Source organism: Armigeres subalbatus, chromosome 1 (assembly GCF_024139115.2).
Source record: "Armigeres subalbatus isolate Guangzhou_Male chromosome 1, GZ_Asu_2, whole genome shotgun sequence".
NCBI classification, from domain to species: Eukaryota; Metazoa; Arthropoda; class Insecta; order Diptera; family Culicidae; genus Armigeres; species Armigeres subalbatus.
In genome coordinates, this window is record NC_085139.1 from 195,437,191 (window position 1) to 195,449,826 (window position 12,636).

Genomic DNA, 12,636 nt, shown 5'->3' on the forward strand with positions numbered 1-12,636 from the left:
CACCGTTGCTGGGAGCTCTCACTAAGAATACTGATCAAATGTGGAACAAGTAACACACTTGTCTTAGAAAACTTCGACATTCAAGATTTCTGACTTAAGGAGGACTTAAGTCGAGGCTTCATTCGCGTGATGTCGAGGCTTATGTCCAATCATTATTCACTAAACGCACATCTCCACAGGATTAAACTGGTTGATCGCAATATATGTAGGTGCGGAGCCGGTTACGATGACATCGATCACGTAGTTTGGTTTTGCACGGAAAATGACGCCTCTAGAGAGCAACTATTGAATACCCTTGTGGCCCTAAGTAAACAACTTATTGTCTGTCTGTCAAACTGTCTTATTGTTCTGTGTACCATGAAGCTCTGGCCATCCGGAAGATGCTTCCTGAAGAACCATACCTTGAGCACGACGCTACGCTACACTAGTCATGTCAAATACCCGGATGAGCAATTGAAATATCTCAAACCTAAATCCCAACCCCATCCGTCCTTAAATTACGTAATCTAACCTTGAGTCTCCACGAGTATCTTGGTCTATGTCCCTTCCTCGTACTAACTGTAAATAATAATGATATCAATTGTATATATCAAAAAGAATCTCGACTCCGTTAAGTGTTATACACGCCTGAGCCTGTCAAATAAATGCAATAGATATAAAAAGAGGTCGTTGAACTCATATGCTTATTCCGGATGTGTCAAGCTAGATCTATAGGGGACACGGTCAGACAAATTTTCACCTTACCCCGATGTCGTCTGAACATGCTGACTGCTAAGGCAAGACAGAATCTGCGAAATAGGTAATATCTGCATTTTAAATTTAGCGCAACGGCATGTTGCTTGTTAGCGATATGACCCAAGCCAGACATCCTCACAGAGAGGATGTACCGGAAACTTTTGTAACAGCAGCTCAACATATTGTGTCGAAGCTGCAGCGCTGGTGGCGTATTGAATAACTACAGGAGACTACCTTGACGTTCTGGACGTTGAGCTCGCCCTGACTCATTCGTGACAGTTGTTGACTGGGCCTCCTGAGTGATTTAGCGACAGGAGTCTTTTTTATGTCTTTATTAGGGAGACTTTAAGCCCAAGACTGGCTCATCTCAAGCGACAGGGGTCTTCGCGGCTCCTCAATGACGGATATTGCTAGGGCATCACTCAGGATGTCGTGTGTCTTTAAATGGCCTAGTGCGATAGCATCAAAGGGAGCCAGTCTTGATAGTAACCAGTAATATTGCTTATTGCGGGTTTGGGGGATCAGGATTAGTGTAAATGGGTTTCAGATTTATTGGGTCGAGCAGGAACTGAAAGGCCTTCTAATACCCACACTACCTGAGTTTTCTCATCCGGTGTCTGTTTGCATATTTCAATTTGCCCTAGCTCCAGGGAGAATAGGGCCCATTGGACTAAGCTTTGTGAACACACACAATCTCTCTACAGGAACTGTACGAGGAAGTAAGCGACCAACTAATCATCGATAAATCGCTCAACCATATGCAAACTATTTGAAGCCATTCGGTTGTGCTTTGATGATCGTTAACTCAACGAGCGAATCGTACGTGATGTTCTTTTCCTGCATCCTGAAGTACTTTTATAGATTCCATTGACGGTGAAATCACAGAATATTGCTCATTCGGTATGCAAAGGAAGGGGATGATCATGTCCATCCACGTTCCATTCGGTTTAGTATTCAACGGCGAGGTTGGTAAGCCGATATAAGGGCCAATATGTTCTAAAATAGTATGCTTTGTGTACTTAGGTGACAGACAACTATTTCAATCGTCGTTGCCTAATTGTTGTCTAAAACATCAATCAGCATGTAGAAATAAAATATTTTGGGATATCGTATAAAAACTTCCACTAAGCGTACGGCAACCTTAATTTCAAATCTATGCCACTTGACATTTTTGAACCCTTGCCGTGCCGCTATACCACCGACAGTATTCTGTCTCGCACTTGAAAGCATCGAGGAAGTTGTCCCAAAATGTTTCATGCCCCAAATTATGAACGATGAAGACGTCGTTTCTGTTGAGACAGGCACCAATGCACACAATCTCTTCCAAACGTTTTCTGGAGTCTATGCGTGTATACAGCGCTGGCATTATTGTTGATTGCATGCCCATGTGTGCAAAGAATCTAACACGCGGAAACAATAATTCCGAAAAATGGATCGCGTGCTTCACACAACAACAAAACTCCATAGCCGTTCAAATCACTCCTCCAACAACTGTGTTCATTTAGGTCAAGGAGAATCTCTTTTGGAAACCCCTCTCTACCGCAACTAAATTCGCAGCGCTACACTCAAAAAAGCTTCAACGGAACAGCAGCTTTGTTATTGTCTTCAGTTCAGTTCAGTTCCATCGTAGTGTGGCCAACTGGCTGACTGGGTTGCGACGAAGGGGTTCTTTGTTTTGGTCTGATTCTGATTAGAAAAGAGCACTGAGTTTGCTTTAATCGTTCTAATGTGTTTCGTTGAGCAGGTAGACGACGTCGTAGACGTAGAATAGGTTTGTCATCCACTTCGTTTCCCGGCGTTGAATGGGTAGTGGTCCCAAAATAAACCAGCACATTCGTTTCTGGTCTTCTGGTCTGGTCCCAACTTTTGCTTTTTCATTCATTCCCATTCTTCTGTTTCGAACGATACATGCAAGAAGTTGAAAGTGGTTTCCATGGATGACGTCATTCTACGGCGAGATGAAGCCATGTGCTTTGATTTTGTAGTCAGACAGATATGACAAGTTTTAGGTCGAGTGGGATTGAATGATGTTACTACAAGCGTGAAGAACTAAGCAGAATTTTTGTGGTTGAGGCGCAAAGGTTGGAGGCGTTCTCGAGCCTGCATGGGGAAGTGGTGTTTCAAGAAGAAACGAGTTAATTTTTCCGTTTATATTTATATACACTGCCACAGAGCGAGTTAGTCGTCATCATTATGGTTGCTTGCATGATTGGACCACGGAATGTATTTGTTTGACGGCTTAGTGCATCTCAAGTGCTTGTTGTCGCTAACCGTACCATGATGCTGAGAGAGCGGTTATGGTCTTTGTTCTGATGAAGTAATGTGTGACATTGTTGCCAGAAGATCAGATGTTTTGTAATTGCTTTTTTGCTCAAACTTTAAAAAAATACGTCGAATCGGTGTTCATGAAATGCATGAGAAAATCTCTTGCTTATTCAGATAAAATACACACTAAGTGGAAGCTTAGACCCATCACTTCCCTAATGATTTCAACATACAGGCCCTTAGTATATTCAACAACTCAACCAGTTGTTCTAATGTTCGGCAAAGTCGCATTGGCGTTCCATTTCCATTGGGTATGGGTACTTCCTGGTACATTTGATACCGTGCTGATGCCGTTCTCGTGTATTTGAGAGGGTGTAGCCGCATATCCGGGAGGCTTGTCCGCAAGGTTAGGTTTAGTCGGTTTATAGTTAAAATTGATGTCCTCAGAATAAATTTTCATTTTAATATGGTTTCGAGTGAACATTTATCTCAAAAAGTTTCACTTAAAAAGCTAAAAATGGAAACCATTCCGCTATATTCCGGTCAATAAGGCATTTCTGACGTGATCGTCCCCTGTTGTTTATCTTTTGCGTTGGACAATGGAAAATTTAACCAGCCAATATTATCAAGTGATATTTAAGTTTTATACCTGTTTTAGATTTTGTTGCCACAATTCAGCCGCAGCTAAGCCGTCGAATATTTGAATTGTTGTGGGCTGTGGGTTCTCAAGTATGCCCAGCAAGAACATATGGCTCTGATGATACATAGGCGATGAACCAAAAGTTCACATAGTATCGTCTCTTTTTGTTCAATCAAGTTTATATTTGGATGGTTAGTTTTTTTGGTTTCCTATTTATAGTACGTAATTCACCCTAAATATCCAACCAATTAATATCGGCAACACTGCTCTCACCACCAGGGAGAGCACCCCGCTCCTGTATGTGTGATTCATAAACTTGGAAACTTCCTGGTATAGGTGGACGTTCCACTATTTTAACACCATGAACCATCATCATAATCATTGCCGCAACAGCATGTGAAAATAACGCAAAAATGAGAAAAATGAGAGAATGGCTCGTTAAATTTTGCTATTTATACACATCGAAGACTCCGTCCACGATGTGATTTGAATTGTTTGAATGGTGGCAGCGTGGCGGTAATGACATTCCCATCCAGTAGCGTGGAAACCAATTGATTATATTATGAGTCGGGTTTTGTTTGCATAAAGTAATGCGTTTTTTTTTGCTGCCGTCTAAGGCACAATAACTTGCTGGTGTTGTAAACATACACTTACACATGTTAGCAAAGCTTCATGCAGCAAATGCAATTAGAGAGTATGGGATTTATGTTGCAAACATAAGCGATGGCTCCGCACACGATTTTACCTTGGCATGCCAATTTTCTTCAACGACCCTTGCCATGAATAGGGATTTTTTTATTCAACTTCAGAAGGGGACGCACACACGTCAAAGCAAGGGAATCCCTTTTTATGGAGAGTTGTTTCCCTCTATTTGTGGGTGTATGTCCAGTACACTTCTGCCAAGTTGTTGTTATTGTTTGCAGCAGCTATCAAGATGTTTGTTTACCTCTCCTTGAAATATTCCAGCGTCACTGACTCGGAATCGAACTCGTCATAATCGGGCAGAGAATCTCCATCGAAGGACGACTGTATACCGCTCAATCCAAGATGCCTATGATAGTAGTCATCGCTTTTCGCCGTCAGCACTCTTGACATTTCACTTTTTCTATCTTCTTCGTTTTTGACTTGCACGCTTTGAATGCTCACGTTCACTTTCACCTTTGCCTTTTTCTTCAGCACCTTCCGGCCTCTACAATCGTATTTTCAATTACCTAGAAATTTCACGTAATTCAATTAGACCCACTTGCTCATTCAAACTTCCCCGCCTAATTTTCACTAAAAAAGGACAAAATCGGAAATTTTCCCATTGCCTCCATACACAACCATAAAAATATGACAAATGCTTTCTCCCGAAGAACACACTCCTCGTGCACTTAAACTGGTGTTTACACGGTTTCACAACTTATTTTTTCCAGGAAAATGCAAAAATCAAAAAACGGAAAACTTAAAACCCCAAGAATCGTCGTCGAACAATCTTATGAACGATGGCAGTCAGAAAGAATTGATTTTCTCGCCGTCTCATTCCATCCGCCTGCTCCACGCACCGCTCTCTGTTTTCGCTCTCCGATGGTCTGTCTCATTCACCCCTTGACTCGGTCTTGCCCTGTCAGCACCAGACGTGGAAAACACCATCGACTTGCGAAACCACGGACCAGGAAAGGGAACGGTATACCGAGAGACGGGAAGAAAAGCGAAATGCGACCCGAGCTGTACGTACCTACCCGACGAACGCAACAAATCAAAGAAAACCTACCGCGACCGAAGTGCATTCGTAACTGAACGGGCTCCGCAGATGATGTGCAAGTTCATCCCACCGAAGGTGAGCAATCGGAGCTTTCTCTCTATTTTGATTTAGGAAAGAGCGTACTTTATGTCGCGCACCCAGAGAGATTCGTGTTGTTTTCATTGCAAATGTTGTTTTTTCTCCGACCTTGATCAGCTGTTCATGTGTGTGCTTTAGAGAGGTAATTTTCGAAAAAAGTTTTGCATCAAACAAATTGTATTCAACTTTTAAAGCAACTTCCCAGGAGCTTTTCAGTAGTATAGTGGTATAACGAAGCTTTTTTACGAATTTTACCGCAAGAAAAAAGTTTTTTTTTTCTATTTGTCATAACAATACCATAGATGGCGGTAATGTACATGTGCACACGCAAAAAAAAATTGCAGTCGAAACTTCCGAGGGTTATTTTAAGAATATGCACCGATGATTTTCAGCAGCCCACGCGCGCAGTAAAAATCAACTGTGGCCCATGCGGAATATTGTCACATGAACTGAAACAGTGGTAAATTTCTCTGAAACCCTGGTAAAATTTACGGAAATTTCATGGTTGTTTTAAAAACAGAGCGTAGTCTACAAAATAGTAGTTTTCACCACGGATTTTTTTACTGTGTAGGGTAAGACCACAGACAAACAGACATAAAACTTGTGAAATTTTCATCGTTCACTGATTTACTGGCCAATTTAAATTATAATTAGTTGGCCAATCGATCACTCGTGGCGCGCGCATTGGATTTGCTCGAGTTTGACGTTTGCTCACTTCCGCCATCTGGTTAGTGGTTTGCCTAACTTAGTGAAAACAACAGATGTCGCTAAGGTGTTTACGACGATGAATTTCATGAGTGAATGTTCAATGTGTTATGTCTGTTTGTCTGTGGTAAGACGGTAATGCGTTCCACCTGGCCAAAACGCCCCTGTTTGATTTCTAGAAAACTATAACTAACTAAGGGTTTTTAAACGTATAATCAGTTCAAATATTTGTAAGACCATCATCCTGTGTGTTTCAGTTGATTTTTTCGCTGTAGTTTGTTTGGAAAAGACGTTAGATATGAAAGGTTCTTTTTTTTTTGAAAAAAAAAATCTGTAAAACGATTAATCCACTTAAAAGTGAGATAAAAATTTTGCCCTACCAGCGAAACCAGATATGAGCCTAGTGTCTTCAGCAAAGTTGTAGCTGATGGTATTTCAAGCCACTTTGCTAAAGACACTCTATACATATGACTTATGTAATCCGAGATATGTGACATTTTCTGTGGAAGGTCCCTGAAATCAGTTTTTTTAGCATAACTATTGTTCTATGTTTTAGGCATTTTTACCATCTCCTACAAAGTTGTTTGGCTAATAAAAATACACGTTTTTGTAAAACATTGCGAAGCTCTATCTCTTAAAATTGAAAAGTTATTTGAGAAAATGTTAAACACCAATAAATGCCATGATGCGTCTCCGAATTTCCCTGCTGGTATCGTTATCGGCGGTCACCAGTGAGCCAAAGTACACGAATTCTTCAACCACCTCGATTTTGTCACCACCGATACAAACTCGTAGTGGGTGGCTTACATTGACCTCTCTTGAGCCTTTTCCTATCATGTACTTCGTCTTCGACGTGTTGATGACTAGTCCAATCCGTTTAGCTTCGTTTTTCAGTCTGATGTAGGCTTCCTCAATCCTCTCAAAGTTACGTGCCATGATATCAATGTCGTCGGCGAAACCAAATAACTGGACGGACTTCGTGAAAATCGTACCACTCGTGTCAATCCCTGCCCTTCGTATTACTCCCTCCAAAGCGATGTTGAATAGCAGACACGAAAGACCATCACCTTGCCGTAACCCTCTGCGCGTTTCGAAGGCATCCGAGAATGCCCCTGAAACTCGAACTACGCACATCACCCGATCCATCGTCGCCTTGATCAACCTATCAGTTTATCCGGAAATCCGTTTTCGTGCATTAGCTGCCATAGCTGTATCATATGCGGCTTTGAAGTCGATAAATAGATGATGTGTGGGCACGTTATATTCACGGCATTTCTGCAATACCTGACCTACGGCGAACACCTGACCTGTGGTAGAGCGTTCATCCATAAATCCCGCCTGGTGCTGCCCCACGAACTATCTTGCAATTGGTGTTAGTCGGCGGCATGAAATTTGGGAAAGTACCTTGTAGGCGTTCAGCAATATGATTGCGCGGTAGTTGCTACAATCCAGCTTATCGCCCTTTTTGAAGATGAGACACACGATACCTTCCATCCGCTCCTGCGATAGAACCTCATCCTCCCAAACCTTGGTAATTACGCAGTGCAGCGCTTTAGCCAGTACCTCACCACCGTGTTTAAACAGCTCTCCTGGTAGTTGGTCAACTCCAGGGGCTTTGTTGTTTTTCAGTCGGCCGATCTTCTCCTGGATTTCCTGGAGATTCGGAGCCGGAGGTCGCATGTCCTGCACGCGTGCTCCTAGGTTCATTACCATACCGCCACCGTTGTCTGCCACATCGCCATTCAGGGGCTCTTCGTAGTGCTGCCGCCACCTTTGGATCACCTCACGCTCGTTTGTAAGAAGGTTCCCGTTTATGTCCTTGCACATGTCTGTGGCACGTGGCCCTTACGTGAACGGTTTAACTTCTCATAGAACTTTCGTGCGTGATTAGCGCGGTACAGTTGCTCCGTCTCTTCACCGTCTCGATCTTCCTGCAGGCGCCTTTTCCTCCGAAAAATCGAGTTTTGTCTGTTTCGCGCCCGTTTGTATCGTGCCTAGTTCGCCCTCGTGGGGTGTTGCAACAATCTCGCCCAATGCTGCATTCTTCTCTTCAACCAACTACTCATATTCACCGTCATACCAGTCGGAAGCACCGTGCCTAGTACAGCGGTTGCGATGCTTCCAATGGAGGATCGAATATCCCTCCTCCAGCCATCTTCAAGAGAGGCTGCGCCTAGCTGCTCTTCCGTTGGGAGTGCTGCTGCGTATAGTCTTGGACTAGTCCACCGTCTTGTAGCCGCCCAATAATGTTTAGCCGCGGCGGACGACTCCAACGCGTGTTGTCGTTGTTCACCGTCGTGTTGTTCACCGTCGAGAGTTTTGAGCGCAAACATAGAGTAGAGTGGGGCAAGAGTACGCACTTAGTTTTCAATCGATCATGTAGCCCTTATGAAGCAAGCTGCTGCATATCATATCAATGTCGACGATTCGTATACTCTTCCTATATGTTACCCAGTGGCAAACATATTGAAATTATTGTAATTCGCTTTAGAAGATCCCATATTGCAAGACATGTTCAAAACGTAAGAGTGCGCATCGGGTGGGGTAAGAGTACGCATTTTTCCAATCGTGTATTTTAAGTATATATTAACAAAAATACGAGTAAATAACATTTGATTGATGTTTATTGGAAGTATATTATAGAATGTTTAAAGATTCCGTAACTCTTAAATGGAAAGGGGTCCTAGAAATATGAACTTTCATACGAAAAAACTTAGTATTTTATTATATATAAAAAAAACTACAGATACAATTTTATTATTTCGTTTCAGTGCTTTGTTCGCTAAGTCCTTTCTAACACCAAATTACTTATCTTTGAAGGGAGAATTTGTGATAATTTTCGATTTCTGTCCCTTTTTTCTTTGTTGTGGACCTTTACGCTGTGGAACTAGTTTTATTTCGGCCGGAGATACGGATTTGACAACAGATCTTAACCCTTTATAAGGCAGTGGCAACTATATTGCCACCAACAAATAATATGTTTTTCTATTTATTAACAAGAGCTCTACTTATTATTTCACATGTAGTGACTTTATTTGCTTCCTAGTAACACCCCAGATGAATTTGAGCCATAAAAAAATTGAAATGTCAATTTGAGAACAGTTTTTTTACGAACAGATCGTAAGTTTCGAGTGGAAGAAGGATTTTCAGTTATAATTCGTTAAAAAACGACAAAGATATATTTTTTCCCGTTGGTATCAATTATTTTGAATCTCCTGTGTTAGATTACCACGTGATTAGCGTGAAAAAAGCTTTGCCTTTCTGTATATTTGGTTTTTGGATTTTTGACGAAATTGTGTTTTTTTACCAAGGGTCCCGCCTTGGGAGAAAAAACGCGAAAAATTTTTGTTTTCACTTATAATGCGTTTTCTGACTAGGACTCTTCACCAAAAAATGTAACGTACCTTGACTTGACTGGTTCTACGTAAAACCAAATTTTTAAAAATCTTTTTTATATTTTTGTTGTTGCCTGTTTTCCCGCTTGCCGGGCAGTGGCAACTATATTGCCACCAATGTTGTCCCGCTACGCGGGCAGTGGCAACTATATTGCCACCAATGTTTTACCGCTTGGCGGGCAGTGGCAACTATATTGCCACCAATTTTTCAATGTTTCTGAACTGTTTAATGTATAACAAACATACATTTGAGTTTTATACCATGTCAACATTGTGTCCTATTGTTGTTTTTGTTAATTTATTGTTTAGATTCGTCTGCCTTATAAAGGGTTAAAGGTTCACATGCGTACTCTTGCCCCACCCGTTACTGCGTACTTTTACCCCACAGCTCCAAAATTTATTCAGTTAATGGTTTTGACTTCTTGGAAAACCAACCGAATTAATGTTCTGCACCACAAAGTACACTATACAATAGGTTATCGAAATGGTACAATGTTCACCTGATTGAACGTATACATGGTATTGGAATACTAGTTGCGAAAACACAATTATTTTTAACAAAATGGCCAGAAAATTAATTATCTTCATATCTCCCTTGTTGTTTATTCAAATCGTTTACAAAATCACACGACAATAGTTGGTCAGAATACCTATCAAACTGATGCAGTGCTGCTAGTTTATCTTTTTTTAAAACTTCAAAAAATCGAAAACGTACTCTTACCCCACGCGCACTCTTGCCCCACTCTACTCTACTGCTACAAGGCAGTGGTCAGATTCAATATTCGCACTGCGGTAAGTGCGTACGTTCGCGATGTCGGAGAAGAATTTGCCGTCGATTAGAACGTAGTCGATTTGATTTTCCGTTACTTGATTAGGTGAATTCCATGTGGCCTTGTGGATATTCTTGTGAAGGAAGAAAGTGCTTCGAACTACCATTCCGCGGGAGGCTGCAAAGATTATGCATCGTGTGCCGTTGTCGTTCGATACGGTATGCAGATATCCGGTCTGACGGCCGGTCTATACATTTCCTCCCTTCCTACCTGTGCGTTCATGTCACCGATGATTTTGACGTCCCGCAGTGGGCATCCATCGTATGTCTGCTCCAGCTGTGCATAGAAAGCTTTTTTTTTCGTCGTCGGGTCTCCCTTCGTGTGGTCAGTGCACGTTGATGATGCTATAGTTGAAGAATCGTCCTTTTATCCTCAGCTTACACGTCCTTGCGTTGATTGGCTGCCACCCAATCACGCGTTGGCGCATCTTTCCCAGAACTATGAAGCCGGTTCTAAGCTCGTTGGTGGTGCCACAGCTTTGGTAGAAGGTAGCCGCTCGATGCCCACTTTTCCACACTTTCTGTCCTGTCCAGCAGATTTCCTGCAGCGCTACGACGTCGAAGTTGCGGGGATGTAATTTATCGTAGATTATCCTGTCGCAACCTGCGAAGCCTAGCAATTCCATATTCCAAGCTTCCAATCGTGATCCTTAATTCGCCGCCCAGGTCGATGCCGATTGTATCAAGTCGTGTAATCTTCTATGTCGTTCGTAATAAATGTTTTTCTTGCGTTTTAAAAACGGCTTATTAAACCTGCGCAAACCTCCAGTCTCGTTGGGGGTCCGTCGTGTCACGTCTGTTTAGCGTCTCACTTAATACCAGGACTTGGGCTTGTGCGCTTTGGCGGAGCCTACTTGCGGGTACATGCAGCTTTTTATAGAAGTTTAACAGAGCCCACTGTCAAACCCCACCACATCCTAGACAGGCAACATAACTCGCAGATGGCCTGGGGAGGGATCGTCAAGCCTTTGGACCTAGTCCCTGCTGCCCATCATACATAACGTTCCATAATACCGGGCCCAGTTTTGAACCTTGCGGAACTCCTGCGGTAATAGGAACGCTTCTCTGAACGGCGTCGGTCTCGTATAATAGTACACGGTTCTGGAAATAGCTTTCCAAAAACCGGTTCAGGCCCAAAGGCATGCTAAGCCGGCGTAACGAGAGCTCGATGGCATCCCAGTTTGCGCTGTTGAATGCGTTCTTTACATCGAGTGTCACTAACGCTTACTTGATGGGCTATAGCTCTTTGATGAACCTACGCCGAATGGAGTATCGTTCTCCACTGGACCCGATCCTGGGCCAATCGCTTCCAGTCTCCCTGAACATTGAGCGCCCTCAGGTCCTCTTCAACTGCAAAAAGCCATCGTGTACTCGGCCTTCCACGAAGCCTGCGGCCTCTTCCGGGTTCTCTACTAAATATTATCTTCGCTTGACGTTCTTCCGGCATACAAACAACGTGACCAGCCCACCGTAGTCTGCCGTGTTGTATAAACTTAATAATATCCAGCCATTTATACACCTGGTACAATTCGTGATTCATGCGGCGCCGCCAGATACCGTTCTCCTGTGTATTGTCTGCCGAGTATTGTCCGCAGCACTTTACGCTCAAGCACTCCGAAAGCTCTCCGATCAGCCTCCTTTAACGTCCATGTTTCATGGCCCCCTAAAGCCACCGGAAAAATCAGAGTAGTATACAGCGCGAGTTTTGTTTTCGTTTGCAGACTACGGGACTTAAGCTGGTTACGAGGTCCGTAATAAGCCCTATTTGCAGCTGCAAAACGCCTTTTCACCTCACGGGTAACATCATTATTGCACGTCACTAATGTTCCAAGATACACAAATTCTTCTACCACTTCAAATTTTTCACCTTCCAGCACCATTTCGTTACCACTACCACTAATGAACCCACGTTTTGCTGGTATTGATCGTGAGTCCAATCGTCACTGTCTCCCTCTTGAAAGGCACAAAAGCCTCTTCCACGGCACGGCGATCAATCCCAATATCGTCCGCAAATCTCAGGAGCATATGCGATCTTGTGATAATGATACCGCTTCTTTGCACACCAGCTCTCCTAATCGCTCCCTAGAGCGCTATATTGAACAGTAGATTCGAGAGTGCATCACCTTGATTTAATCCATCTAAGGTAACAAATGACGTCCGTTAATCCGCAAGCCGTATCAGTTTCGCCGGAAAACCATGTTCAAGCATAATTTGCCAAAATTCATTCCGTTTCACTGAATCGTAC

The 12,636-nt window shown here is 42.8% G+C and overlaps 1 protein-coding gene across 7 annotated transcripts in view; it reads right to left on the bottom strand.

The window, feature by feature from the left end:
• Positions 1-5,445, bottom strand: part of LOC134205651 (transmembrane protein 47) — a 148,356-nt gene extending 142,911 nt beyond the window's left edge. Inside the window, exons 1-2 of one of the 7 annotated variants that reach the window (XM_062681117.1) lie at positions 5,362-5,445; positions 4,587-4,851 (exon numbers count right to left, since the gene is read on the bottom strand). In XM_062681117.1, coding sequence (XP_062537101.1) covers positions 4,587-4,735 — 149 coding nt within the window. In that variant the 5' untranslated portion in view covers positions 4,736-4,851; positions 5,362-5,445. The other 6 variants (XM_062681115.1, XM_062681120.1, XM_062681116.1 and 3 more) reach the window with 6 other exon arrangements.
• Positions 5,446-12,636: the final 7,191 nt, after the last annotated feature.